Below are 27,493 nucleotides of genomic sequence, written 5' to 3' on the forward strand. Positions count from 1 at the left end.
AGCCTCAGCGCACAAACACATGTCTGAAAACAGGCAGTAACTGTCCCGCATAACATAAACACAGCATGTTAAAACAATGGTGGCTATAATGTTGATAAAAATCTAATATAAAGTTGGACCATTTGGTCCATCTAGTGTGGGGTGGGTGGGGAACATTATCCACGTGAGCATTATGGTAGCAACTAACATGGGTAATGTTAGTTAATCCAGCCCTGGGACCACTTTCCTTATGGGCTATCTTCCAGGAGCCACAGGCCAGTGGTGGGTGGGGGCAGAGGCCAAACTTTTATCTTTGTACAATAGGCTAGTTTCTACAGACATACCTACCTTTCTTTTTCTCTCTCTTCCATCCAGCCAAGCAAAGATCATTATCGGAATCCAAGGACACATTCCAGTCAAGTAAGCACATGGGCACTAAAATAATGCCAGTGAAGAATGTGGCCCGAGCTTACACCAAGATCCAGATGGAGATGGCCACATTTGGTCCCTGGGGCCCCGTGATCTGATGGCAGCAGCTCTCCAGGATTTGGGGCAAGAATCTTTGTTAGCCCTACCTGAAGGGCTTGAACTGGGAACCTTCTGCATGCAAAGCATATGCTCTACCACAGAATTATGGCTGTTCTCCCAATGTATGTGAAGAAGTGTATAAACATTCTCATGTTCTACATCCAAAACAATACAAATTAGAGCTTTACTTTCAGTCACAGCACAGCTAAACACACTCAGAAGTCTCCAGGACACCGTGAAAATGGAACTAATCATTTTCTTCTTCTTACAAGTAGGATTAGTCCTCAATAAATGTGAGATTTTAAACGAGCTATGTTTGACCTCGTTTGAGTTTGGAGATACTTCCCACCCTCTTTTCCGGATGCCTAGAGAAAGTGAAGAGAAGTATTAAAAAACCAAACGAGCTAGGTTGGTTTATTTTGAATTTTATTAGGGTTTTAAAAAGGTATCTATTTCTCCAGCAGGGTAAGTCACATTTGAGGATTGCAGGAGTTCAGTTTCAGACAAAGGAAGAAGAAAAAAATCAGCTTTGCATTACTTCATTATAGCTCATGTGTTTTAATATTTAAATTGAACTTTTAGTAATATGCAAGCCAAGCTCAGCTTCAATGCAGGATACACTATTATGTAAAATCTGCCCCACATTCATGTTAAGTTTGGTTTACATGGGGAAAGAGATGAGACAAAGGTCACTGGAAGGCATTCAAATTGAACCAGATAAAAATGCGGAACTGCAATCGACTAATTTCCCACCACATCCCAAAGTGCTAAACATGTCTGTTTTACAATAGTCTTATTCTTCCAGAAGTCACAACCAGTGGAAATAACCCACATTGGATATTTAAGTTAATTCGTTACACACCCATTTCCCAGATGAGGCCATCATGCAGTCTAGCTTTGTTTTTTGTTTTGGCAGGAGGCTGAATATTTCAACAGCAAATACAAGGGTTTCAAAAAGCATTAAAAATAAAGTTTGTCAAAAGACTTACAAGCACACACACTATTAGTGCAGCTAGATTATCAAAGCCAGCTTTTCTTTTACCAAAAAGGAAAATAATGGCACCAAAAATATAAAAACGCTTGACAAATTTTGTTCAGAGGAGCTAGACTGATAGCAAAGCTTCAAAGCATTAGTGAACAGAGGAATTATTATATTCTATCTGGGAGGGGTTGGGGGAAGAAGAACTCCACACATCAAGATCCACATTTCAATCTTTTCAAACTCATTAAGCGATAAAACAAACGTATCATATCCTGCTCCACCTAGCATATGGGCTGGCCCTCACTTAACTACTTTGGAGAAAACATACCACTGATCAGAAAAAACCCAGTGTTTAGTGAAGCCCTAGAAAAACCTTCCTCTACTAGTTCTGTACACCTATGAACTAAATCAATTTAGGAGTGAGGGGGTTGGGGAGCATAGCAGTGGCAGACGTTATTATACGACGTTTGTCCATTCCAGGCTGATTGCTACCAAAAATACAAGACTCTGCCCACTGTTCTGGGCTTCTCAATTAAACAGTCTCCTCCTATGTTTCTGAAGTGCCACTTTTTGGCAGAAAAAGCTGGTGGGTAGTCAGGTTTTTTGCACTGTGGTCTTAAGTCACTACGGCACATACCAGTGTGAATTCTCACGATGGAAGCTAGTTCTAGACCACATGCAAATTACAAATGTCACACAGAAGCCGTGGTGCACTTTTTTTAGGTCAACAATAGTGAACTAGCTGTACATACATTGGCAACCTTTAGAAAGTGTCATCTCTGGGTTTGTTTTAAAATTCACACATTGTATCATGAACTACAAACCTGTAGCCACAAACACCACGTAACTTTTTTAAAAAAAATTATTTGTTTAGCAACTCCCCCAAGCTGTTTGCATTTTAGCAATACTTAAAAGCTCTACAAAAGCAAAAAAGCAACATGCTTCTTGCAATGCACGTTCCTGGCCTCAGAAAGTTATACGAGTACCCTGTGGTTCAAAGCAGATTTCTTCTGAATGGTGACAAAAGGGCACCTGTGCCAGTACAACTCAAGGCTGAAAAGGCAGAAAAATTCAAGAGCTACTTGTGACTCGGTACCAGCCAACTAGTCATGCTGCTGCATCCCACGATCCAACCGAGTTCCCTGTAGGTATTCGAAGCATCCACAGATTCCCCCTCCTCTGCCTCACAACAGCCATTTGCAGGGCGCTTCCAGCCAGAAAGATCCATGTGCATTTTGAGCTCTCTATCCTGTTAAGTGAAATGGGTAAGTGACCATGGGGGTGGAGACCTGGGTTTGCATTTGCATTATAGGGTGTAAAGAGGGTCCTGATGCTGCCTAGCTGGTCAGGCCAAGCAGCGTTTAAATTGAATTACTTGCAGGCTAGGCTGCTTTAAAAAAGCCCCCAATTAGGTAAGCAGAAAGCAGGCGAGACATCATTCCATTCACCACTTGATTAAGACTGGGTAGATCTCAGGAACTAGGCATGGGTGGGGCATTCTGCAACAACTGTCTCAGTTCACACGTAACGGTAGCTAAACCATGGCTTAAGGGTGAATAGTTTGAACAAGTGGTGCAAGGGTCCCTGGACTGAAAACAGCAGCCACAGCACCCTGCCCATGGTGCCCCGCTAGCCAGGGTTAAGCCATAGCTTGGCTTAGCGTTGCATCCAAACCAGGCCTGTGGCTTTGTCTCTCCCAGAGTGAGAAACCAAGAACAAACCATGGCTACAGTTCATGGCTTGTCTGCCCACTGCAAGGCCAGGTTTGGGTGCACCACTAAGCCAACCATGTCTAACTTCACTGGGCAAAGAGAGTAACAGCTGCAATCTTGGGCACAGGAACCAACCAGCCCACTTCCTCAGTTGCGCTAAGCCACTGTTTTGACTTACCGTTACATGCAAACTGGGTCACTGTCACCGGTTTCTTTCCCACACAGGAGGAGAATAGCCCTTACATGCTGGTCCTCTTCTAAGCCTCCCTTCAACATTCTCCAAGGTTCACTTAGCTGATCAAACACACCACATGACTGACGTTGAGAAAACATGGTACAGCCAGAAACCTGCTTCACCAAGGATGCCACAGGGTGGCAGAACTTGGCTATTTGCTCACATTCAAGGCCAGGCCAGCTTAAACCCAAGACTTTTCTTTCAGTTTGCGTCTGCTGCATATTGCACTGAAGCCACTGGAAACATTTCAGGATTATTTCCTAGATAAATTTATTTCATGGGACTTTGAAAACTGCCACATCTTGCCCCAGTCGGAAGACCTGCACTGGCTGACTTTGGTGATTTAAGTCATGTCTCCTTAAGTGGCTTGGAAGTCACACACAACATAGTGGGAAAACATCCAATATCCTTTAAAAAAAAAAAACCTAGTCCCATTAATCCATTTCCTCAACATTCCACAATGATAATTTCTTCACAGGAAGCACACAATACAAGTCATGTAGTACCCAAGCCACCTGTTCGCCAGTGACAGAACATGTTCCTCTGTGGCAATTAATGCAGAATTATGCTGACTGCTTACAAGGGAATACTCAAGTAATAATGGGCAATCAGCTGAAAGACTTCCAATTAAAAGTTCTTGGGCCAGGAGGGTGTGGGAGGTGAGATTGGTGTAGCAATGTCAGAGTTCTCAAACACACAAAGCAAATCCAATGAAGATCCTTTTTAGCACTGATTTAACTTCCATTGCAGAACCATCGTAGAATCTGTTTACATTGCCACACAGCCACCATCAACTGCTTTGGGAACTTAAAAAAGGGTACGGGCCAATACTTAATTATAAATTTTCACACTTAACTATATAGAAATTAATGTGCCCAGTAGAACTTTTAAGAAGAAAATATTTATATATATATATCTATATATATTCAAAAAAAGAAGCCTGCAGGTCTTACATGCCAAGTCATGTTTTTGACACTGTTGTCAAAACGGCAGTACTGTTGAAGCAAGTATTTAAACACAGCAAGAAAAAAAAGGACAGAAAAGCATTTCTATAACCAAATAAATGTCTGATATTTCCTTTTTCCCTTTAAGAGTACAAGTAAGGTCACTTTTTAGCCTTGGAACGGATGCATGTTCTGCCTGCGATGAGCTTGCTAGCTACTACACAACATTGGAAGTCCTCTGCTAAAGAAATCTAAATTTGAAGAAAGCTGTAGTTACGAGAGAAGAATCTACTGTCAGTACATAAGCTTTCCTTTATGGCAATTATTGAATCTGTGTGACTTGGGAGGAGAGCGCCTCAGGTTTGTTTCCCCAGCAGTAGGTACGCTGTGGATCGAGTGCCTTTGAAGCAACATGGGGAGGGGGGAAATGAGGAAGAGGGAGAGGTGGGGGTCAAAAGGTTTTGCCATTTAGATCATACGATTGCGTTTATGGGTTGGGGAGTCCGTAATGCCATCACCACACTGGGCTGAGGTACGCTTTCTAGTTCCACCATTGTCCAAGTGGAGTGCCATTTCTTCGGATATGAAAGTGTTCAAGTCAACGTCATGGAGTCCATTTCTCCTTCGACTACTGTTGGAGCCGCTGCTCACATGAGTGGGTGAGCCCGGGGTACTTGAACGAACACTTATACTAGCCATTGCACCACTAAGACCTGAAGGAAGGAAGGAGAAAGCAAAAATTAGAAAAGAGTCAGCATCCTAAAAAAGCCCTATCAGCCCAACTCCAAAGTTAGACAGCATGTGTCTTAAGGACGGTTCTCAACTCTCACGACCTAAAGATCAGCTCAAAATAGGAAGTCTCCTCCTGCATTTCAATTTATTAACTGAGGCCTAGGGATCTTCAGGTGCTTTATGACTTTTGATGATCTCCAGAGCGCAGCCCAGTGGGCATAATCAAATCAGTTAGGGACATTAGAAGAGCCCACATACTTTCCACATGCAACAAGTTCAGACCAAGGTGGGACAAGTTTATGTAAAGTACCTCCTGTGGCCACAAGATCAAGGTCAAAGATTGAATTGGATTCCCCCCCCCCTTTGAAATTTCTCTTATGCAGATTAGGGTAACTTACATTGGAAAATTCTCTTGTGCTCTAATTTAGTATGTTGACATAACAACAGGCCTGTTGGATCAGGACGAAGTCCACCTAGGCTCAACACCCAGTTCTCACAGTGGCCAACCAGATATGCCTCTGAGAAGCCTGAGTCTACTTGCATTTAACAAAGCCCAAAACTGCAGAGCCTGCCAAATATTGTACAGTGGTACCTTGGATTAAGAACTTAATTCGTTCTGGAGCTCTGTTCTTAACCTGAAGCACCACTTTAGCTAATGGGGCCTCCTGCTGCTGCGCCGCAGCGCGATTTCTATTCTCATCCTGAAGCAAAGTTCTTAACCCGAGGTACTATTTCTGGGTTAGCAGAGTCTGTAACCTGAAGCGTCTAACCCGAGGTACCACTGTATTCACAATGGCTATTCATTCATTCTTACTAATGAACTTATCAAGCAGAAAACCATCTTCACACACAAAAAGTAATGGCATTTTGGGGAATGGGGATTTTCTGCCCCACATCACTGAACACAATCAATGTCCTAGTCCAGCCTTGAGCCCCCAGCTATGGTTGGACTACAACTCCTATCAGCCATCTGAGGACTCAACATTGGAGAAGGCCACCCTAGCCCTCTTGAGGCTTGCACGGATGTGTTCTGCTTCAACCAGCATCTAATGGAAGATATCCTTTCCTGGCCCCCTTTTTCCTTCCCATGTAGAGTGCCAATTCAGGCAAGACTGGGAAGAAGGCCAGGTTCTTGGTTGCCTTGGTAACCCACAATGTTATACAAGGGGTTGGGAATTCAAAACATTTTTCCAACTCTGCGTTCTAGTTACTTGCTTAAGCCACAGTATAAGAATTTCTGAATTGGGGGCAGGGGCTTGCTGTCTTTCTGTGGTACTTGGGAATCTGCACTTTTGTTACTTGTCAGAGCATTAGTGGTAGGTTCAACAACCATATAAGGGTGATCTGGGTAGGTTTATGAGAAAGTCACATTGAACTTGGGTAACACCAAAGTCAGTCATTGCAAAAGCCACAGCTCATCCACCTAACATCTAAACCAGGCATGGCCAAACTTGGCCCTCCAGCTGTTTTGGGACTACAACTCCCATCACCCCTAGCTAACAGGACCAGTGGTCAGGGATGATGGGAATTGTAGTCCCAAAACAGCTGGAGGACCAAGATTGGCCATGCCTGGTCTAAACCATGGTTATGCTTGCTAGGTATTAATGCTGCTACATCCTCATCAGGCCATACCAATTTCTGGGGAAATATAGTTTCCAACTATACTGAAAGATACACAGTTTGGGGAAGGTGGGCTGTTCTAGGAGAATATCATTTTATCTGTATATCTCCAAGAAACACATCAAAACTACCAGGGGAGAGAATTTCAAAATTCCATTGTCTAACAGCAGAAGGGAGCCTAAAGGACGTAGCACTATTCCCAAGCAAGTACGTGACGGAATGAGATGCCCCTTTTAAGGAACTTGGAGGCAGCCTGCTGAAACAGCATGCATTTAACTAGCTAGTGGGCTTGTTGTCCAGTCACAGCTTCTACCTAAGAACCTAAAAGCCTGCTAGTTCAGTCCAAAGGCCCATCTAGCCTAACATATCCTGTCCTCTTGTCCTGTTGCTCAATGGTACATGCATTCAGAGGCATATTACAGTAGTACAACAGCACATTTAAAGTAAAATGTTTTACTTGGTGGTAAGTTTCAATTCACCTTGGCAGATAAGGTTTCACATGTTTATAGTATAACAGTGTAGTGCAAGACAAGCATTTCTAGCACAGGCTTTATGGATATGGTCTGGAGTTCTCCAAATAGTCTGTGGCTGACCCACGCCCCCTCAGCCTTATAACCGTACACAAAGACAGACAAGGTTGCAAGGAGATAACATGCAGATTTATGCCTTGTAGCAGTCTGTGGAACAATTTTTAGGGCCAGGCTGTTAACCTACACTGGCACATAGCTCTAGTCAAGAATCTGGTTGATCGGTTACAAGGTGAGTGATCAATTAGGTTTAAAGTTGCATATTACAAGACCCTTAATATACCGTAATTTCACAACATAAGATGCACTTTTCCCCTCCTAAAAAGTAAGGGAAAATCTCTGTGCATTTTATGGTGTGAAGGCTTCCTGTCAGGCAAGCCACCCGCTGCCCCTTCCCTGTTCCGTGAAGCATCTCCTCCGCCTCCCCCCACCTCTTCCGTGTTCAGCGAGAAGCGGGGGGCAGCGGAGGGATGCTGCTGGTTCTTCCCCGCCAACCCCGTTCACAAAAACAAACCTGCTTTTGCAAACGGGGTTGGCGGGGAGCGTGCTGGCGGCGGGGGGAGGAAGATCAGCCCGGTAGCAATGCTGTAGCAGTGCTACCGGGGTCCCCCTGCCTCCCCCACCTCCTTCACCAGTGTCGGAAGGGGGTGAGGGAGGCAGGGAGAGCCCAGTAGCATCGCTACCGGGCTGATCTTCCTCTCCCCCCCTCCCCCGCCACCAGCGCACTCTGCTGTCGGAAGGGGGCAGGGGAGGCAGGGGGAGCAGGCGTTACTACTGGGAAGGCCCTCTGCCTGGTTCCCTGTAGCTTCACGTCTTGCAGTGAGGGAATATCGAGAAGGCCCTCAGAGCTGGACCCCCGTGTCCAGGCTGAACAATGGAAGTGGAGATGCTCCTTCAGGTATACAGGGCTGAGGGCTGTTTAGGGTTTTAAAGGTCAGCATCAATACTTTGTATCGTGCTTGGAAACGTACTGGGAGCCAATATAGACTTTTAAATATTTGTGTTATATGCTCCTAGCTCAAAATACCAGCCATTAAAAGCTACTTTCACTGTGGAAGGTTTGGTTTAGTTCAGACATTGTTTCTGTAGCCATATTTTGAAGTATCACGGTGCGTCTTTTTTGCTTATTAATAAGCAATCAAGTAACAATGATGCTCAGAGCTACACATTTACAAAGATTAAAATACAGTACAGTACAAGAGAATCTGCTTCAGTCAGACAATAAAAATGAAGCATAACTGACCACCAGTTAGTGTTACTCTTACTCTGCTTCAAGGGTTTATACCAAAACTTTCAGCCTCAGAATGACAACTTTCTATAGCAGTTCTAAAAATCACATAATTTATTCCTGAAGAGCACAGATTTGATGGCAATGATTTACAAAAGTCAACAGTACTCCCTGATTCAAGAGCACGAGGCTCAAATCACATCCATGTTGATACCCACTATAGACCTCTGAAATACTAGTTTCATTGAACAGTCAAATTGTTATAGCCACATGCCTGCACAATAAAACTGAATGTGCACCGACAGTATATAGATTCCAAAGGCAGGCACTTGCAAACCAGCAGTCAAGAAACATACTGACAGGCCCTTGAACAATACTGGATCAGAATCCAGAAGAGGAGCATTAGCCTTCTGCAACAGCAACAACAAAAACCTGTGGCACTTTAACAGAATGTAGCAGATGCATCTGACATAGGGAATTGCCTGAAGAACCCTTTGTTAACGAACACATTGTTGAGTAATGTGCACCAGGGTTCTCACGTTTGCATCTCCCTGCTTTCAGATCTGACAACAGTTGTCCTTACCAGTCACCGAAGTATCAGCCACATGAAAAAAACAACAACATTTTGCCTCACCTCCAGCCTCGGAAATATTTCCAGATGGTGTCACATGAGACAAGTGTCCTTCCCTGCAGGAAGCCTCAGGGGTGGGGCTAGCTTATTTCCAATGAGCAACAGCTCCGTCAATTTAATTCCTAAACCTCAACTAGTCCCAAATAAACTTTTTTAAAAAATAAAGGGACACCTCCAAATCCAACATTCTGCTACACAAGATTCCCAGAGGAAGGAAAGAATATCTGACCAAGTCACACATTCAGAAGACTAGCAAACATATATTCCTTTGAGTTTCATGAATTTACACACTAAATCGGGCAAATCTACCAACTCAATTCAATTTAGTTTCATTTCATGGGAGGCCACGTGGTGCCCTCTAGACATCACTCCCATCAACCCAACCAGTGGCCATTTCAGATGGAGAATTATAATCCAACAATAGTATCTGGATAGCAAGATTTTAGACTTGCTCCGGGCTTAATTCCATGTAACCTACGCAGCAATCTGAACTTGAGAACAAAGAACTTCTTAGAGAAGTCGACAAATTCAGTCACTGATGGCAATCACTTCTCCCCCCTAAGCAGCAGCTCTCAACCAATGTCCCTCTGTTCCCTTTATGGGAGGCTGTCTTACAGAGAGTCAAGATTATTGGTTCATCTGGAACATCTACACTGACTGGCAGCATCTTTCCAGTGTTTGGCAGAAGACTCTCCCAGACCTATCCAGAAAAGCCATCCAACCAAACATCGCTCCCAGTGAGTTGCTGAGAGGGACATGACACTGGTCTTTTAAGAAGTAACATCTACTTATTCCAACATCCAATGCAAAGTGAGACAAAGTCCCCATCCTACCACCACGTCCTCTACACATGGAAGACACCTGAGAGAGTAGGAGGAGAAGGCATCACTAATAATGGCTAGCAAATTGTGGACACATGCTCTAAAGATAGTCTGTTGTCACATTCTGATCGAAATAAGTACTGTTAAGAAAAGTTGAGGGTTCAGTCCAGTCCACAATCAACAGAACCTATCTCATGAAATGTGAAGACAGAGGTCCTATAGCCGTAGCTTGCTGGTTAACAGCTCCACACAGGAGTTGGTAATATGAAGTGAAGCAACTCCAAGTACACATTACTGCACAAGTGTACCACAGCTAATGGCAAACCAAGGGGGATGAATTATCGCTTAACAAAACAGTTAACAGAATGGAAGATTGAGGCTCAAGTACCTGAAAAAGGATATTCTCTAGTACTGCTCTACCCATCTATTAATATCTGTTCTACTTGTTAATCTGACTTCAACTTCTGTTGGGCAGGAGATGAAATGGCCCCACTCCCCCTAAAATTACAGAATTCCTTCCCAAATGATATTTGATTGTCCCTCGTGCTGGCCTCATTGAGGCACAAGACAAAAACTTTCATTTACTCAGGCCTTTGGTATGTAATTGGCCCTTCTGCTGCCATTGCTCTTCTGCACACTCTGTTATGATGTTAACATTTTTGATGTTGTGACGTGTGTACAATAGTGTTATCGTTAGCCGCTCTGTGCTTCCATTGGGAAGGGCAGGATATGAGTATGGGGAAATGAATTAGTATTCAAATTAACCCTACTCTTGATCTCTCCCAGCTGCCAGAATGTCACTGGAGAATAGACAGACTCCAGGCCACTCAAAGTCGCTCACAAGAATATGGGAGACAAAAGCCAGGACCTGAACTGCACAACCAGTTCTCTGTGTGAGCAGGCAGCCACACCAGTAGCTGCAAGCCCTTATCCTGCCAAGTAGCAAGCCACTTTGACATGGAAGAGACTTTTGAAAGCGGTTTGCAAGATGGAAGGAAAGCCTCATTGTTCAGAGAGAAATACAAATAGGGAACAGGGCACATCAAACCCATCTGGGATATGACCCAAAGTAGCTTCTCCTGCTGCAGCCAGTGTGTCAATATACTTCCACAGTGCACCAGAGAAACATCAGATGCAGGAGTCAATGACCCTACAGGTCTCTCCACAGGTTACACACCCCATCAAGCAACATCCCCTCTCCCTACCAGTCTTCACCAGTCCTGCTTTGCACCCTCCTTGGAGTGAAATGTGTTCTTGAACTCCAATAATGCTTGTTTGGCTGCATTATATCTGAATCTGGAATGTGAATGTGAGATATGAGCACAGGAACACGCATGCCATGCTCCTCTCTGAACTTTCCTGCATTGAATGGGAAAGCCTGAAGGGGCGTTCTAAGAGTGTTTGGGCAACTGGGATTCCCAATTCTGGATCAACTGCATTTGCTTAGAAGCCCCTTTCACACCTCCCCACTCAATGAAGAAAGATCAGTGAGGGCACATGGAGAGGTCAGTGTGCACACCCACTACTTGTTTTCTGAATCCCCATTCAAGCACAATGCCTGAACAGGGCCCAACCTGCTAATGGAGTGGTTCACAGAAAGCACAGCTTTTCTAGGCAACAGCTGTCAAAAGAGGCAAGGCACGGAATCCTCCATGTTCAGGGCAGAACTTTAGAACTGAAGTTGCTAAAGTCAATGAGAGTCTCCTAGGTAGGAAACCTGAGAAAAGGGGCTCAGTAACACTAAGCTTTTCCATCTAGCTTTTCCTATCTAGGTTTTTTGACCCAAGTTCAGAAGCACAACTGACAATATGTTGCCATGACTGACCTGGTGCTTGCTGACCCCAATGACCCTGCTTGTGATTCAGACAAACATGTCCTGAAGATTCTTGTTAGGAAAAGGTTTAGATAATCTTAACAAATAAAACAAAACAATCTGAGGGTTTAACTTAACCGTGTTTGCCACCTAAGCAGTGTAATTTCAGATGACTGTGGGGACCTCCACTGTGTGCACAAGCAGGAAATAACCAGAGCAAAAGACCTCAAGGGAGTAAACACCCACAGCAACCCCATGTAGACTAAAGATGCTACATGGCCAGGAAATGCTACCCAAGGCAATGCAGCACAGCAATTAAGAGTACCAGCCTAGGACTTGTGGGGACAGGGTTCAAAAATCCCTTAAGCCATTCCACTTCACTGGGTAAGCTTGGGACAGTTATTTCTTAGTGTAACCTACTTCACAGAATTGTTGTGAGGATAAAATGGGGAGGAGGGAAACCACTGAGCTTCTTGGAAAAAGATATTATCTAAATGTAAAAGTAAGACTGTAGGGATAAAAATGGAAAGCCAGGGAAGGAATAATGGAATGGAGTATCCTGCCGGGGTGTGTGTGGCATGGACGGCACCCTAAACAGAAGCATTCCAAACTGCAATAACTTACCACAACCTGAAAATGTTTCTATTCTAAAGCTGCCAAAAAAGGAGAGTTCTATCTTCCAGGCCCAGCATATATCCAATTAGCACCTCCATGAATACAGAAACATGCCCCAAACCTGTTCAATGGTAGCTTTCAATTCAATACTGGAACTTCTGGTTGTTTCTGAAGTCTTATTTCCAAGCACAAAACCCCATGACATTACTAAGCAACAAGGCAAACACGAAAAACCAGAAGCCAAAACAGCTCTACCTTGTTCCAAGTCATATCACAGCTATGCCTACCTAGCACTACATTGTGCTCTCTGACTGGCAGCAGCTCTTCAGCATCTTGAACCCTGTGCAATGTGAATTATGCCTTCTGCTGCTGAGATGTAAGTCATTGTTCTCAATCCCAGACAGGGTCACATAGATGCACAAATATGTACGTAACAGAAAGCCTGAGAAGGTAGAGCATATTCCTCAGAAATATTGGCCATGTTAGTAAAGAGGCAAATGTTCATTTTATAGTTAGTAGGCATCTCTTGCAACTATAACTATCTTTGGTATTCATCCAGAAGGAAGAGAAAGCTTGCAATTACAACAACGAAGGCTAGGCATCAGCTTGCAACCTAGTAACAGAAGCACTTCCCATTTTCATCTTGCTTTGAAAACGTTGGAAGACCAGTGTTTGTGAGAGGGGGGTGTCAACAAAAGGCTCTGCCAAGATACACCTGTCTAATTCCAGACTAGGCCAGTGGTTTGCATAATTTGAAGATAAATAGTAACCCAACTACAATCCATGCTATTATCTCAACACCTCACTATTTATATTAGCTTACCAAATGAGGACTTAAAGCCAAGAACACCTGCACAATTACAACCCAAACCATTAATGCATAATATTTAGTCACCACTAAACAAGCATGCACTTCAGCTATAGGATGATTAGTGGGACCTGTGGGAAATGCTATCAGGGATCCAAACAATGCAACCCACAAGTCTCCCAATGCACACTACTTTTCCCCTTAAAAATACACAGTGCTTTGCTCTATTAACACTGGGGTTCTCAAAGTCTTTTCTCAGGCTGAAGGCCACATTCCCTTCTGGTCAACCTACTGGGGTTGGGAGTGGAGTGTGGCACAAGAGACAACAATTTTACCTTTGTACGGTTTCTACACACACACACACCTCCATTTTCAACCCAGGCAAGCAAGTCATTATTAGAGTTCAAGGATATCTCAAGAATTTTAGCCAGCAAGGCAACAACAATCAAGGAGAATGTGAAGCAGGTCCGGTGAGGGGTGTTGCCTGAGTAAGGGTAAGAGGGGCCTGGAGGGCAGTATTCAGCACTGGAACCTTAAGTTTCCATTCCTGGTTATGAGTTGCACCAAAACTTTTTTAAAAAATCTTGACTTGTTGAGTTTATCCAAACCTAGGCAGCTTTTAGAAGGGCATCACAGCTTATGCCTCTAAAAATAAAAAATAAAACATTAAAATGTGTTTCTTTCCCTCAAAACAATGCAAGTTAAATGTCACCTCTATAGTATGTGAAGCTAAGCAAGTGTGGGTCTGATCAGTGCCAGGATGGGAACCCAAATAAGCTATTCTGGAAGAGCAGGTCAACTTGTTCCTCAAACATCCATTATTGAAATACCCACACCTCTGAAAGCTTACAACCCTGGCGTCTTCCATCTTCTCGCAACTGAGTCATCAGTAGTAATTTATAAGAGAGCTTGCAATCATTCTAAATCAAGCCTCCTCCCCCATACATGCAGGTGACTTCAAATGGTTTTCTATTTCAGTTGCATCAGCCTGCACTTCAATTTGAGCATGTCTGCACCACTGGGATCTTTTCATAGGCATACACTCAAGTGGTAAGTTTAGCACAGTGAAACAAGTAGGGAATAGCATTTCAGCAGGAAGCATGTTCTTTTCTTGCAAGGATGAAGCTGAAGGTGTTCAAACAAGCTAGTAGTGTTTCAAATTCCTCCATCCCGCAAAAAGGCTTTCAAAGTAATAAGTACACATTCATTTGACTGCTGGCCAGCTACAGATTCCAAATTCATGTACGCTTAGCCAAAAACAATCATGCATCACATTAACAAATAAGAGCATGGATGCAAGCCTTCATCTCATGATATGCAAGAAAGTATCAGCCATTATACACAAGTGAAGAGTCTACAAAGCTGGAACTACTTTCACCTAAATTGCACCTTAGAGTTTATTATTCTTGCTCAAGTCCCTGGGAAGACAAAATGGCTGAAAGCATGACTTAAAGAGCCAAAGGAGCATGGCTGTCCCATGGACAAACTAAAAACTGCTTAGCAGTTTACTATCATCAAGCAGCATATCCATTTTGTTAAATAAAAATAATCAGTTAATCAAAACTTAACATTTTTGAAGTGCCTCCTTTTCCCTCTGGTAGAAGAGGAGGGATATCAAGACAAGCTTGTTTCTTTTCCCAACATATGTTTCTTAAGCCCTGCTCAACTATGTTCCTAACAAGCAAGTGGTTTTTTAGTGTATTTGGAGCTAGCAGAGTTAAGGAACAGTGATTCAGGGATATATAACCCTTTGATACCAACATGGAATATTCACTGGAAAGTGCACTAACCAGCTTCCAGGGCAAGAAACAACAAATTACTCTACAGTTAGATGCAACCGCAGAAAATGCAAGTGAGGTGTCAAGCTACTGAGAGCCTGTCCAACGTGCCTTTACTCTTCATGTTAGCTGCCGTAACACCTCACAGTCATTAAAGAAGTTAAAAGCGTGTAGGTGTGAGCTTTAAACACCCATTCCTATGAAAAGCATTGAAAAAGCCAGAACCATTACCATGGAGAGCTATGGCTTCTCGGAAGGGCTGCAAGTCCGTCTCCACAGAGGAGCTAGTTTCTGTCGAAGTAGCTCGGTTAGGGGATACTACAGTAAGTCTTGGGGGAGCTCTAGAGTTTCGTGGAGGAGGCGCTTTCCCACACAGGAAGCTGATTAAGTCTTCTCTGCGAATAGTTCTTCTGCGCTTTTTAACCCAAGCCAACACATCCTTGTTACGACGCTGATAGCCAATATGGATTCCTACATCGAAACTCCGCTGATGGGCATCCACGCTTTCTGGAAAAAGAGACAAGAATTTTAGGAGGTGCATTAGGTACACAGTTACAATCTGCTTCTGGAGTCAAATACTGACTTCATGTGACTCACTTAAAACACTTTTGAGCCTCTTTGTGCAACCTGTGAAAAGTAGCACTAAATGTATGGTTTCTTTGCTTCCCTCCACCACTTCCCATGGAGTTGCACACATTTGAAACCGGTTTTTGTTTTTAAACATTTCTGTCCTGTGTGAAGTTTCTCTAAACTTACAACAAGTGTCCTTTTAAAAGTTGTGCCCTGCTGGATGCAGCATGAAGGCAAAAACCGCTCTGGTTTGCTGAACTTGCAAGGGGGGTGAGGGGAGAAGAAGCAATGCAAGTTCAGTCAAAGAAGCATAGAAGTTAAGGAAAAGCAGCATACAAAACAAGCTGCCAGATGTCCAGGCTTTGCTCTCTGAGAATGTTTTATGTCCCAGGGTGAGGAGATAATAAAAATAAAGGCAAAACGGGAAGCATTTATTTCATGATTATGATCACATAGTTAGAAAGACTGGTCTGTTTCCTGTATCCATCTCCCCCTTGTCTCACTCCAATGGGATTAAAATGTCTGATTTAAAAAAATCTTTTGCCAACCTGATGCCCTCCAGGCGTTTTGAAGAACAGCTTCTGTGAGTCCCAAACTTATGGCAATGTTTGGCTTAAAAGGTTAAGCATATAAACCACATACATAGTTAACTGTATAGTAATGATTGTAGCAAAGTAATATTTGTGGGGGGGGGGGTTAAGCTGACAGAATCTTTTTTGGGGCAACACTGACAAGAGTTATTGCCACACATTCAAGAGCATTGTCTTGTGCTGCTAGAGGCATGCAATGTGGAAAAGCAGTGGCACACTCTTACAAGGTTTCATGTGAGCCCTGATGCATTGTGGTGCTCATTCAAGTTGGGAGGGTGCGCACAGAAATATTTAACACAGAAAAGTGTAACCTACAGAAAGTGTCAATGCTCATTAACTCAAGGGGAAGATTTGAATTAAGCATTTTTGAGCACACATGTAATTTTAGCCCAGGAGTTCTGTAATATCCTAAGGTAAACAGATGTGGCAAGCGTACCTAGGACAAAAGATATACACAAAGTTTTACTTTATAAAGTGCCATTGTGCCTTGCTAGAAATCTTATTTTCTGTGTCTCTTACTCACTTTAATGTTTGCAACATCTTTAGTAGTGTTTACAGACAAGAGGGGCTAGGTTGCTGCACAGACTCTTGACATCAGACAGAAGCATTAGGAATAAGTTTAGGAGTCAAGTACAACTTTATTAATCCTCCAAGAAGGTTACCAACATCTGGCAAACTATTAATGCACGCTACCTAGAACAAACAATTTCAAATTTCAAAGCGGCATGAAATTTTTGAGGACAAATCGTTTATACAGAAATACTCCTCAAGCACTGCAAACTGCACTGCTCATTTTACAAACATGAACAAACAGGAAATCATAAGACTTGCCTAGCCAACGCACGGAATCCAGCAGCTGATGCCAACTGTCTCAACCCAAGCCAAATGGTATCCATGGTAGATCATTCTAGCTCTTGCAACCAGCAACAGACTGGCCCAGTTTACACATTCATGCTTTCACATTTGATGAAAGCAGCACCCAACAGTGGCCTACATGTATGATCAAGACACGCTAGATCATTCTCCTATCAGTTCAGCTCAAACCAAATGTTTTCCAACCAAGTAGTTTGCATATTCAGCAGTGAGACCATCAGGTGTTGAGTAACCATGCACAACAATGTGACCCAGCCCTTGAGCTGCAAACAGTGTAGAATATCCATTTATTCCCAGGAGAATGCCATGGGGCCTAGCCCTGCAATCTGAGTAAAGCCAGCAATTAGAACAACCATAAATTGTATCAAAACTACTCTGGCAGTTTGAAACTTCATGCATGCCTTTAAAGTCAATTTAACAATTGTTCCATTCTTCCAATTCAAGAGAAAACTATATATGATGAATTCTGAAATAATATCAGAACATTTGGGCATATGCAAGAGGATTGCTTCACACAACCATTGTGCTTCACACAACTCCACCCATTCCATTACTGGATGAGTATCTATTCTTAACAAGACAATTTAAGTCATTTAGCATACTGTACCAAACCCCTTTTATATCTTTTCCTGAGCTCCAGAACAACTATTTGATTTTCACGCTATATGGCAATTCCATTTCCAAATTCATCCACAAGTCAGCCAGAGCCCACTATTTAGGATATCCACAGCTGAAAACAATAGGTTATCAAGATGAGTGGCTGTTTGCATGGGATTCAGAACTGAACTACTGTACTGTATAGTCATTCTGCTGCTGACCCAGCAACTTATAATGCAGAACTAAGACTACTAGAAAGAAAAAAAACTCCACAATCCAAAAGCATTTGCATTAGGAGAATATTATGCATTTCAGTTTCTTCTATGAAATCTCATTAAAAACCCTTTGGTAGAGTTAACCTGAGCACAGACACAAAATGCCTTGAAGTAACTGTTTACTGCCGATTTATTGCTGTTAACTACTGCAGGAGGTGCCCCATGGCTGTAGCATTTGCTCATGGCCAGTGGTAGTTTGGTGTTAAGTGATGGCTACAAGCACCAAGAATAATTTACAGGAACTACAATAAATTACAGTAATCCCTACCCTCCTGCAACCAACATAGCTTTTAAAGAATTGTATTTCATATATCACTTTTATTGTTGGACACCTTGACCTTTAGGGGAAGTAGATGTTTAAAGCAAATGAACTCAGTCAAGAGAGCCCTGAGTGACTTCCTCCTCTCTGGGTCTACTAAAGCTGCCATGGGTCAGTAACAGACGTTAAGGCAGATGACAGCCAAAATCAAGCCAGACAAACAGATCACAAAGGAGGAGGATAATGGGGGTAGGCAATAAAAAAACACAGGTGCAATCTGACAGCCACCTTTATGCTTCTTGAGAGGGAGGGTGAGGGGGAAACATCTGCTATTTAGTCCAGGCAGCACCACACTGCACCTCTGCCACATTATACAAGGGTTTTGATTACAGGCAACTTTTAAAGGCAATTGAGGTAAACACCACCATCAGTTATTAATCTCAAGTGTCACAGTGTTTATGCCGGTGAATTAGGAGAGTAGACTGAGCAGTTTTATCAATTTGATCCCAATCTGAACAAAGAGCTTGCCCATAGGAAACAAGCAAGTCTAAAAGTCTCCTCACCTAAGTTTTTAAAAAAAGGATTTGCATGCATAGAACTAATGTTAAAAGATGCTTCCACAACACAGAAATTGCCAAGGAAGCAAAAGCAAATTTCTCTATCAATATACTAATGCTAATTACATTAGTGTTATATAAAAAGCATACTGAGCTGCTTTTCAACAGAAAATACCTATCTGCAAAGGTGAGACAGAGCAGTATGAGAAGTTACCCAACTCACTTAACATGTTTAAGTCCTACTTCCTATGACTGCACACTGACAACCATCTGTGCTTGTATCTGCCCTCTGCAGATACTTCAGCTAGCATCCAGAATAGACACACTCAAAAGTTGTGTGACACCGCATTCCAGAGTTGCAATGACAAGAAAAGCTTATGATCTTCATACCACCCAAGTAGTCACATGTCATTTCAAGCTGAAGGAACTGAAAACAAGCCTTCAGCTTTGTTTTTAACAGACCTTATAGGGAGATTTCAAAACGTGAGCACTACTAACAAAAAAAAAAGGTAAAATTATCTTGCTTTTATCGGGAATCTTCAACCACTAGCAAACTACACAATTTGGCAACTATTTACACCTCCACTGGACCTATATATTAGAAACACTCCTAAAATTTGCTCAACTTGCAAAATCCTCAGCACAAGTTTTTACCTGCTAAAAAGTGTCGCAAGTTTGACCAGCTATACTTTGCACTTTCAATCCTATCCACACTGAGTTAGGAAATACGTGCATTCCACTTTGTCCCTGGCAACTTTGTAAATTGCACTGCGATTTATCAACAGCAATATATCAAAGTGAGAACTAGTCTTAGACTGACACTCCTTGTTTGTACACATCTTCCTATTCTGACTGGTGCCATTATGCTTGGCATGATTATCAGCAATTTTCTTACTTGGGGTTAACAGACTGACCTCCCACTGAGCAATAAACCAGTCCAGGAAGCAACTTGCTTTACCTTGAAAGGCCACCGTCAGTAGGATCCAAATGAAGAGACAGTTGTTTACTTCATGTATTATGAGTAATTGAACAATTGTGGATGGACATTTTTTGTAGGACTGCTAACACATTTACATAATGTGAAATCATGTATGTGCACAGTGTCAAAAGGTACCTGCGTGTGGAAATAGCAGTACACAAGTCTGGCAGTAAATAATAAAATTGACACCTTTTTCCTAGTCAGATTCATACATTTAGAATAGTGTTCCTTACTCAAGGAGCTGTTCCAGTTTTGAAAAGATTAAAGAAGATTTGCTACCTTGATTCTAAGCACCCTTTGCAGATCCAACTGGAATTAATGTTGCCATACAAGTAGAACAAACACACATAGATCCAGCTACTGAGGTTGAGGTAGCAAACTCAGTAAGAACAGGGCTATCTGCAAGACAATGTCAATCCATGGCAAAAGCCAAGCAGTTGCCTCTATCAATATGTCAATTTGAAAGTCAAAGTAGTACAGTGGTTAGCACGTTAAAGGAAGGACTGGAAAGACATGGATTCAATCCTGCACTCTGTTAAAGATCACTAGGAGGCCTTGACCCAGTCACTCTGAGCGAAACCTACATCACAGTATTACTGAGAGAATAAAATGTGAAGGAGAAAGGCACATGCTACCCCAATATAAGAAGAGGAAGGGCAGGAAGCAAACAGCATTTATATACAATTTTTGCTGTACTATATAATACTTACTAAATTACATGTACAGATAGATCAGTACTAACTTCAGCTACAGATGGAGGGTGTAGAGAGAGTTATCTACACAAGATTTTCTATTGAGTCCATAGCCAAGACATCTATCTACTTGAGATTTCACAGCTCGCCTTTTTACCATTGTGCTACAGTACAGGGCTGGGCGATACCTGGTTTTCAATATAGGGATAGATCACCAACTAAACATCATAATATATCAAAACATCACAATGTCTGAAATAAGTATGGAACTATGTAGAGGCATTGGCTGGCTTCATGGTTTCTCCCTCATTATGATTTCACAATATACTGCCAGGTCAAAAATTATGACTCCAGTAACAGAAAACGGATTTCAAACTGGTTTTGGACAATTTGTCTACCCATTTGTGTACGGAAGAGCTGTAGCTCAGTTGAAGAGCACATGTTCTCCATGCTTAAAAGGACCAGGGCCTGAAGCTGTGGAGAACCACTGCTGGTTGGTGTCAACTGTGCTCCTGAAGTCGTGCTCACTATAAGACAGCTTTCAGTGTTCCTATGTTCTATTCTGTGTTCTTATATGAGCTGATGGGATTTCAGGAGAACCTTTGCTCAAGAACTAGTGCTGCTGCATTAGCACTGGCACAATTTCCTGCAGTATCCTGCAATTTAAGTGGGCTGGGCTACCAGCCTTGGTAAACATCCTGTCCCAACTCCACCTACAGACGACTTTCCACAGCTTTGAGCAATGCTCCTGCACTGTCCTAAGCTGCCCTGTGCTCTGGAAAAAGCAACCATCCACCTGTTCCCACCCGCTTTCTGCCTTGCACAACTGATGGGCAGGATGCAGTTACAAGACTAGTCTAGCACACAGGTCTTTTGACTCCACATGGCAAATTAACGCTTCACTCTTTACAACCCAATTCCATGGGGTTTTTGTTTTTATTTTCAATAGGTACATGCATAAGCCAAGTCACTGCTATCACACAGATGTCTTCCCTTACCAAGCAATAAACAAGCAAAATGGCAGCTGGCAGCACAAATAAGGAAAAACAGCACTGACTAATACTATTGGCTGAGTTGGCAAAGACCTCCCTTGATGACTAAGAGCTTGCCATTTTGAGTGTTGCATTCCATTCAAACCACTACAAACTGGAAGCTACACCATCTAATTACACCTATTGCTCTATAGCAGGTTACTCACATGATTGCAGAAAAAGTTAAGTCTGACTAAACTATTGTTACCCCACCATACTGGGTCAAACATATCAAAAAGGTACCGGTAACCTGTGGTTTAAGTGAAACATCATTTTGTCAGATGGCCCATTACTCCTTGAAGAGTCTCCTTATAGGAAATGGGAGCAACTTCAGACTAAGCCAGTAGCATGTACTGTAGTCCTGTCTTCAGTTTGCCACCATGAGTGGATGGAAGAGAACCTGTGAACCTTAGGAAGGATGTACCAGTAGCTGGCAAGCTATTCTAGTCTCAGTGTGCTAAGATTCCTGTGCTGGTCTGCAGTTCATAAATCAGCAAAACCCCAACCAACAAAAGCCCATAATCACGTTCTTGCCCCCCTCTCATATAAGACAAGGCAAAAACAAATTAATCCATTGAAGTCTAGCAGCACAGCTCCCTAAGTTGAGGGATGAACTGTTGTTATTTAGTTATACAGTACTGTTTTCCGCCTTTCCCATTGATACTCAAGGTGGCTTACTGTTAAAAATAGAAAAATGCAGATAAAATAGAAAAAACTAAAAACACAGAAATGATAATCATTAAAAGTAAAAAGTGTTATATTAATACCCTAGCAGTCAGTATGCACGCCGTCTTCTCTGACTGCGAGAACTAATGCTTTGTCATCTACATTCTGGATGCCAACTGATTTGCAATTCACTCAGTCACTAAGATCTAAGGTTTTTTAGAAGACAGTATAAATAGCACCAGACTACTACTAGATCCCCGCGATGGGGTGAGTTCCCATTGCTCGGTCCCAGCTCCTCCCAACCTAGCAGTTCGAAAGCATGTCAAAGTGCAAGTAGATAAATAGGTACCGCTCCGGCGGGAAGGTAAATGGCGTTTCCGTGCACTGCTCTGGTTCTCCAGCAGCAGCTTAGACATGCTGCTCACATGACCTGGAAGCTGTACGCCGGCTCCCTCGGCCAATAAAGTTCTCTCCAATGTCAGCTACTACACAGCCAAAGTATCAAGACCCAAGAACCACTTTGTTCCTATGGGAAGCTATTATGTCAAGCTGGACACTATTCTAGGAGTCAGCCTCCCCAATTCTAGGCTGTGTGCTTGCCACATAAGTGTAGAGATTTAAGCAATTCTAGACTTCCTTGTAGACTCCAGAAATTCCCCTTCCAAGTGTGCAAATCAACTTTCTCATGATTCCGACAAGAACGGAGGCCTTAGGACACTGAATCACAAAGCAACTTTTCATCCAGTAATGTGCAAAGTGACTCAAGACCACCATTTCAAACTGTTCAGAAATTAGCCTGAAGCACACCTAAGTTTCTTAGCTGAATAATACCTGTACTCCATATCCAAGGGCCAGGTATACTACAATAGGTGAGACAGAAGCATTTTGCCACTTGACAGACAGACTAAGGTAATTCTGTCTGTGTTGTGATAATGAAGAACCTAGAAAGCTCTTAGTCATTCCTATGAGACAGAGAGTCAGAATGAAGGGAATGAAGACACAGATGACATCTTGGGGCACCTCAACATTCCTCTGCTCCGGAGATAGGAAAACTCTGGTGCTCTAGGTACTGTTGGACTCCCAATTTGTATCAGCGCTGACCATTGGGGCCATACTGGCTTGGGGTGATGGGAATCAAAAACCTGAAGGGCCATGGGTTCCCCACAATTCTATTCTATCACAGGTAGATAGCCATGTTGGTCTGCCATAGTCAAAACAAAATAAAATAAAATAAATCCTTCCAGTAGCACCTTAGAGACCAACTAAGTTTGTTCTTGGTATGAGCTTACTTAGTTTGTCTCTAAGGTACTACTGGAAGGAATTTTTTATTTTGTTTTGTTTTGACGATTCTATCACAGTTAGGTCTCAAGGCTTACACCACCAATTCCACACACTATAACCAATCCACTGAAGTACCCAACCAAGGAAAAGGTGGCTCTCACACTGCCTTATGCACAAATGTTCAGCAATACCTACGTGTTCTTAGCTTACAAGGCTCTTTTGGTCAAAACATAGTTTGAGAAAGGCTTCTGTAATGAATGGACCTTATTATCTCAGCGCACTTGTTCCTAAAAGGCACTCGGACCCAGGTGGACCTACCAGACTGCTGGTCATGCAGGTCAAGGACAATGCAGCACAAAAATGGCTGACATTCAAGATAGGGAAAGGAACGGACAAGTAGGCTCCAAACACTGGAGCAGTTAAACTGATTCATTTCTTCTTCCAAGAACTTTGGCAACTGTCACATCAGAGTACATTTGGCTCTGTCATTCTGGCCAAAGACTCCTTACAACGAAGATTTTGTCACTCACAATTCACAATGCATCTCCAAGAACAGTGAAGGGCATGATTCAATAGCTCCTATCCATATGATGGAAGCAGAAGGCACTCAATAATTCTACAAGAGTTATTTAGATGCAGGCACCTCAACACATATTATTAACAATTATCAGCACTGGAAATATCATGGCACCATACTCCAGAAGTGTTCTGTTTTCTAGAATGGAAACAGTTCTCTCTACAGTGTGCAGCAGTAATCTGGGAAAGGGTGGAGTAGGCCTTATTCTACAACATAGGGCACTGATTTCCAGACCTCAGCATTCACAAATTTATCATTTATGAATCACTCCTCTCATCCCAGAAGTCTATCATACATGTCTCTAGTCTGGGAAATACCCAGCTACACATGCAAGTCACTACTTGAAGGCCAGTGTTCTTCAACCTTGTTTGTAGTCCCAAGAGCACCTGGATTACTGACTCCCCAGCCAGTTTAGCCAATGGTGAGGGATACTGGGAGTAGTGCAGCACGTGGAGACTCAAAGTGCTAGACCATTTATAAAGAACTATACCCCTGCTACCCTCCCAACCAAATATGCAACTCTACAACATTGCATTTTTGCCAAGCTATCTGTAACAACCAGCACCCTAATTCCATATTTATTGTCACAAATATACAATTACACTGCCCAGCAAGTTATTCTGATATCTGTAACTGCAGTACCACAGTCAAGTAAAGCACAGCAAACCTTTACCAAACTGAAGAACTGTGTGGCCACAATGTGTGCAACTACTGCAACAGAAACAGAGAGGGAGGAAGCAGGAAACTGCAAAACAGTCAGTGTGGTGTAGCGGATAGTGTTGGGCTAGCTCCTGGGAGACCAGGTTTTAAATCCTCACTTGGCCATGAAGTTCACTAGGTACCCTGAGACAGTCGCTGTCTCTCAGTTTGGCCGACCTCACAGGATGGCTGCAGGATAAAATGGGGAGGGAGGGTTGAACTATGTATGCCACCTTGAGCTCCTTGGAGAAAAGATGGACTATAAATGCAATAATAAAAATAGATAAACAAACTACCATTTCCTAGCAAACACATTCCCCTGCCCCCGGGGGAGCAGAAATGCCCAAGAATATGAAGTGAAGACCAGTATGCATTTATTAACAAGACTATGATTTGAAGGAGGTAACAGATGAAGAGGCACAGCATGACTGTCAAACCCCCACCCCCACTGGAAAAATAACTCAGTTTGAAACAGCTATTCCTCTACTGAATACCATTTCCTACTTGTCCTCTTCAGGCCCCATTCATCCTGCCACCCTCCCCACAACCCACTAACAACCTGAAATCTCTCACCTTTGTACAGATTGGTGACAGCAGTGGCTGCATTCTGGAATGGGACCCACAAGGAGAGGCCCGGCTGCTGACACACACGGTCTGTGCAGGGGGGGGGGGGGTGCCAAGAGGAGGAAGAACAAAAGAACAAAAACGAGAAAATGAAGAGAGAAAACCACCCAACTCGCTTTTATCTCTTTCTCAGGTTCTGCTTATGATCTGTCACTCAGACCCTCCCTCGGCCATGTTGGGCTTCGCCATTTTGTTCAGTTGCCTGGACGGAGGAGGGAGGGGGAAATGGGAGACCTTTTTTGAACGAGGGGGACCAAAAAAAGGTTGAAAAATCAGGATATGAAGCATCCTGGAATCAACCAAATCTTAATGGAGGGGGGAGAGAGACTACTGGAACCAACCACATGTGAATGGAGGGGGGAGTAAAACTGCTTCCCCTCACGTAGGGGGAGACTGGAAGCAGGAGGAGAGAAAGACAAACACCATTAAAAGAAAGGGGAAAGGGGAAGCCTACAATAACTCGCTTTTTCACATCGTCTCCTCTTTCTCCTCCTTCCACAGGCCCCTCCCAACCCGAGCTTCCCTCTCGCCATTTTGTCGGTGGGAAGGGCCGACGACGGGAAGCTGAAGGGAGGGGCCGGGACGAACCCACTTGCCAACTGCGCGGGGGGGGAAAGAGGGAGAAAAGAACGAAGGAGAAACCAACATGCCTTTCTCCCCCTCCGCCCCCCATCCTCCTTATATTTATTTATTTCGTGAGGGGAAAGAAAATGGGGCGCGAGGCAAGAAAAGGAGGGCGGAGGGATCCGCCTCACGCCATTTTGTGTGCGCGCCCGCCGTGTCTGTGTCACGGCGGCCGACTGGAAAGGCCGTGACGGGCGGGCGAGGCCTGGGAGGAAGGAAGGCCGGCCGGCCGTAGGGCCCCCTGACAGGCGCTTCCCACTCTACGCCCGCGGCCACTTCCTCCTCGCCTCCCCCTCCAGGCCCCGTTCCCACGAAAGAGAGGGGGGAAAGGAAGCGAAGCAGACACGTCGCCGCCTCTGCCCCTCACACACGTATCAACGAAGAGACCGCACGTGTGTACGTACACGCGTCAATGCCCAGACACACGAGAAGCGCGGAGGCAGGAACGTGTAAGGCACGCAGGCACACGCGACTGCGCACGTATGAACGTGCCGTGTGTTAACTACACGCATTAGCGCGTACACAGGCTTCTCCTTTCTCGCCCTACCCCAGGATACTCAACAACCCCACGTAGAGGCAGAGGAAACCCCCTTCTCCTATTAAGCGGTCAACTGAGACCCGTTTGTTCTTTGCCCTGCTCCAAACCCGCCAGAATACCAATTGGCTTCCCCACCCCGTCTCCATGAATAGGGCCCCCTCTACAGATCCCAATCTTCCTCCAAAAGCTCTTCGACCTAGCCCGAGAACCTCTCCAGGGCCACCTCTTCTGTCTTCATGAATGGGGGTCCCCCATACCCCAACATGAATAGGGATGCCCTTCCACATCCCCCGCCTCTATACAAGGAGGCCCCCACTAACCACAAGCTATTCGACGTACCTCCGAATCTCCACCCCCATTAATGGAGGTACCTATCTCCCTGCTCCTCCCCCCCCGAATATAATTAGGGGACACGCTTCCCCTCCCCCTCCCCCATGAACTGGAGATACTGTACCCCCTAAAACTTCAACCTCTCCTCCCCAAAAAGAAACCCCTCCCCCATGGCCCTGGCACTTCCTCTATGCCTCCTCCCTCCCTCCCAGCCATCTTGAGAGGGGGCCTCCCCGTTCCCTCCCCTCCCCCCTTTTATCCCTCGGGGTCTCCCTCTCCCTTCCTCCTCACCCTTGTAGAGCTGCGCCACGGCCGTGGCCGAGTTCTGGAAGAGGTGCCAGAGCTTCTGCTGCTTGTGCTCGGGCTGCGGGGTGGCGGCGGCGGCAGCTGCGGCGGCGGCGGCCTCGTCGTCGTCCTGCAGCTCGGGCGGCAGCGCCCCGTCGTCCTGCTCGGCCTCCGCCAGGCACTGCCGCTCCCACTTGCTGAACCAGTGCTCGGGCCCGTGCAGCTCTTGGATCTCGGCGTCACCTTCCTCCTTGGCCGCCTTCTCCTCCATCTTGCCTCTCCCGCTTCTGTCGTGCGCCGCCGCTCAGCTACGTAAAGCGGGCGCCTCTCGACGGCGACGGGGACGCCATTAGCGGCCCCATAACGACGACGACGACGACGACAACAACAAGGCCGGGGAGCGTCCGGCCCCTCCGTCGCCTCCGACCACACTGAGCCCGAGACGCCGCCCCGAGCGCACCAAAAGGTGTCACCCGAACATGCTGACTGGGTG

At 44.2% G+C, this 27,493-nt stretch overlaps 1 protein-coding gene across 2 annotated transcripts; it reads right to left on the bottom strand.

Annotated features, from left to right (window-relative positions):
- Nucleotides 1–916: 916 nt before the first annotated feature.
- On the bottom strand, nt 917–27,493 carry C13H16orf72 (chromosome 13 C16orf72 homolog). Of its 2 annotated transcripts, XM_033167450.1 has the most exons (4): nt 27,007–27,490; nt 25,173–25,253; nt 15,185–15,460; nt 917–5,093 (listed from the first exon to the last, which is right to left on the bottom strand). In XM_033167450.1, exons 1-4 carry the CDS (start codon nt 27,269–27,271, stop codon nt 4,849–4,851), a joined length of 867 nt encoding a protein of 288 aa, XP_033023341.1. In that variant the 5' UTR covers nt 27,272–27,490; the 3' UTR covers nt 917–4,848. The 2 variants fall into 2 exon arrangements, with proteins under 2 accessions (XP_033023341.1, XP_033023342.1); XM_033167451.1 differs by lacking the exon at nt 25,173–25,253 and having other exon boundaries at nt 27,007–27,493.

Source organism: Lacerta agilis, chromosome 13 (genome assembly GCF_009819535.1).
Source record: "Lacerta agilis isolate rLacAgi1 chromosome 13, rLacAgi1.pri, whole genome shotgun sequence".
NCBI classification, from domain to species: Eukaryota; Metazoa; Chordata; class Lepidosauria; order Squamata; family Lacertidae; genus Lacerta; species Lacerta agilis.

Bases quoted from the DNA above. Each gene is read 5' to 3' on its own strand.
- C13H16orf72 (XM_033167450.1), bottom strand. From the start codon at position 27,271: ATGGAGGAGAAGGCGGCCAAGGAGGAAGGTGACGCCGAGATCCAAGAG. The intron at 15,461-25,172 runs GTGAGAGATTTC...CTCTTTTTCCAG, and splicing joins TGTCACCAATCTGTACAAAG to AAAGCGTGGATGCCCATCAG. The intron at 5,094-15,184 runs GTAATGGTTCTG...TCCTTCCTTCAG, and splicing joins AGAAGCCATAGCTCTCCATG to GTCTTAGTGGTGCAATGGCT.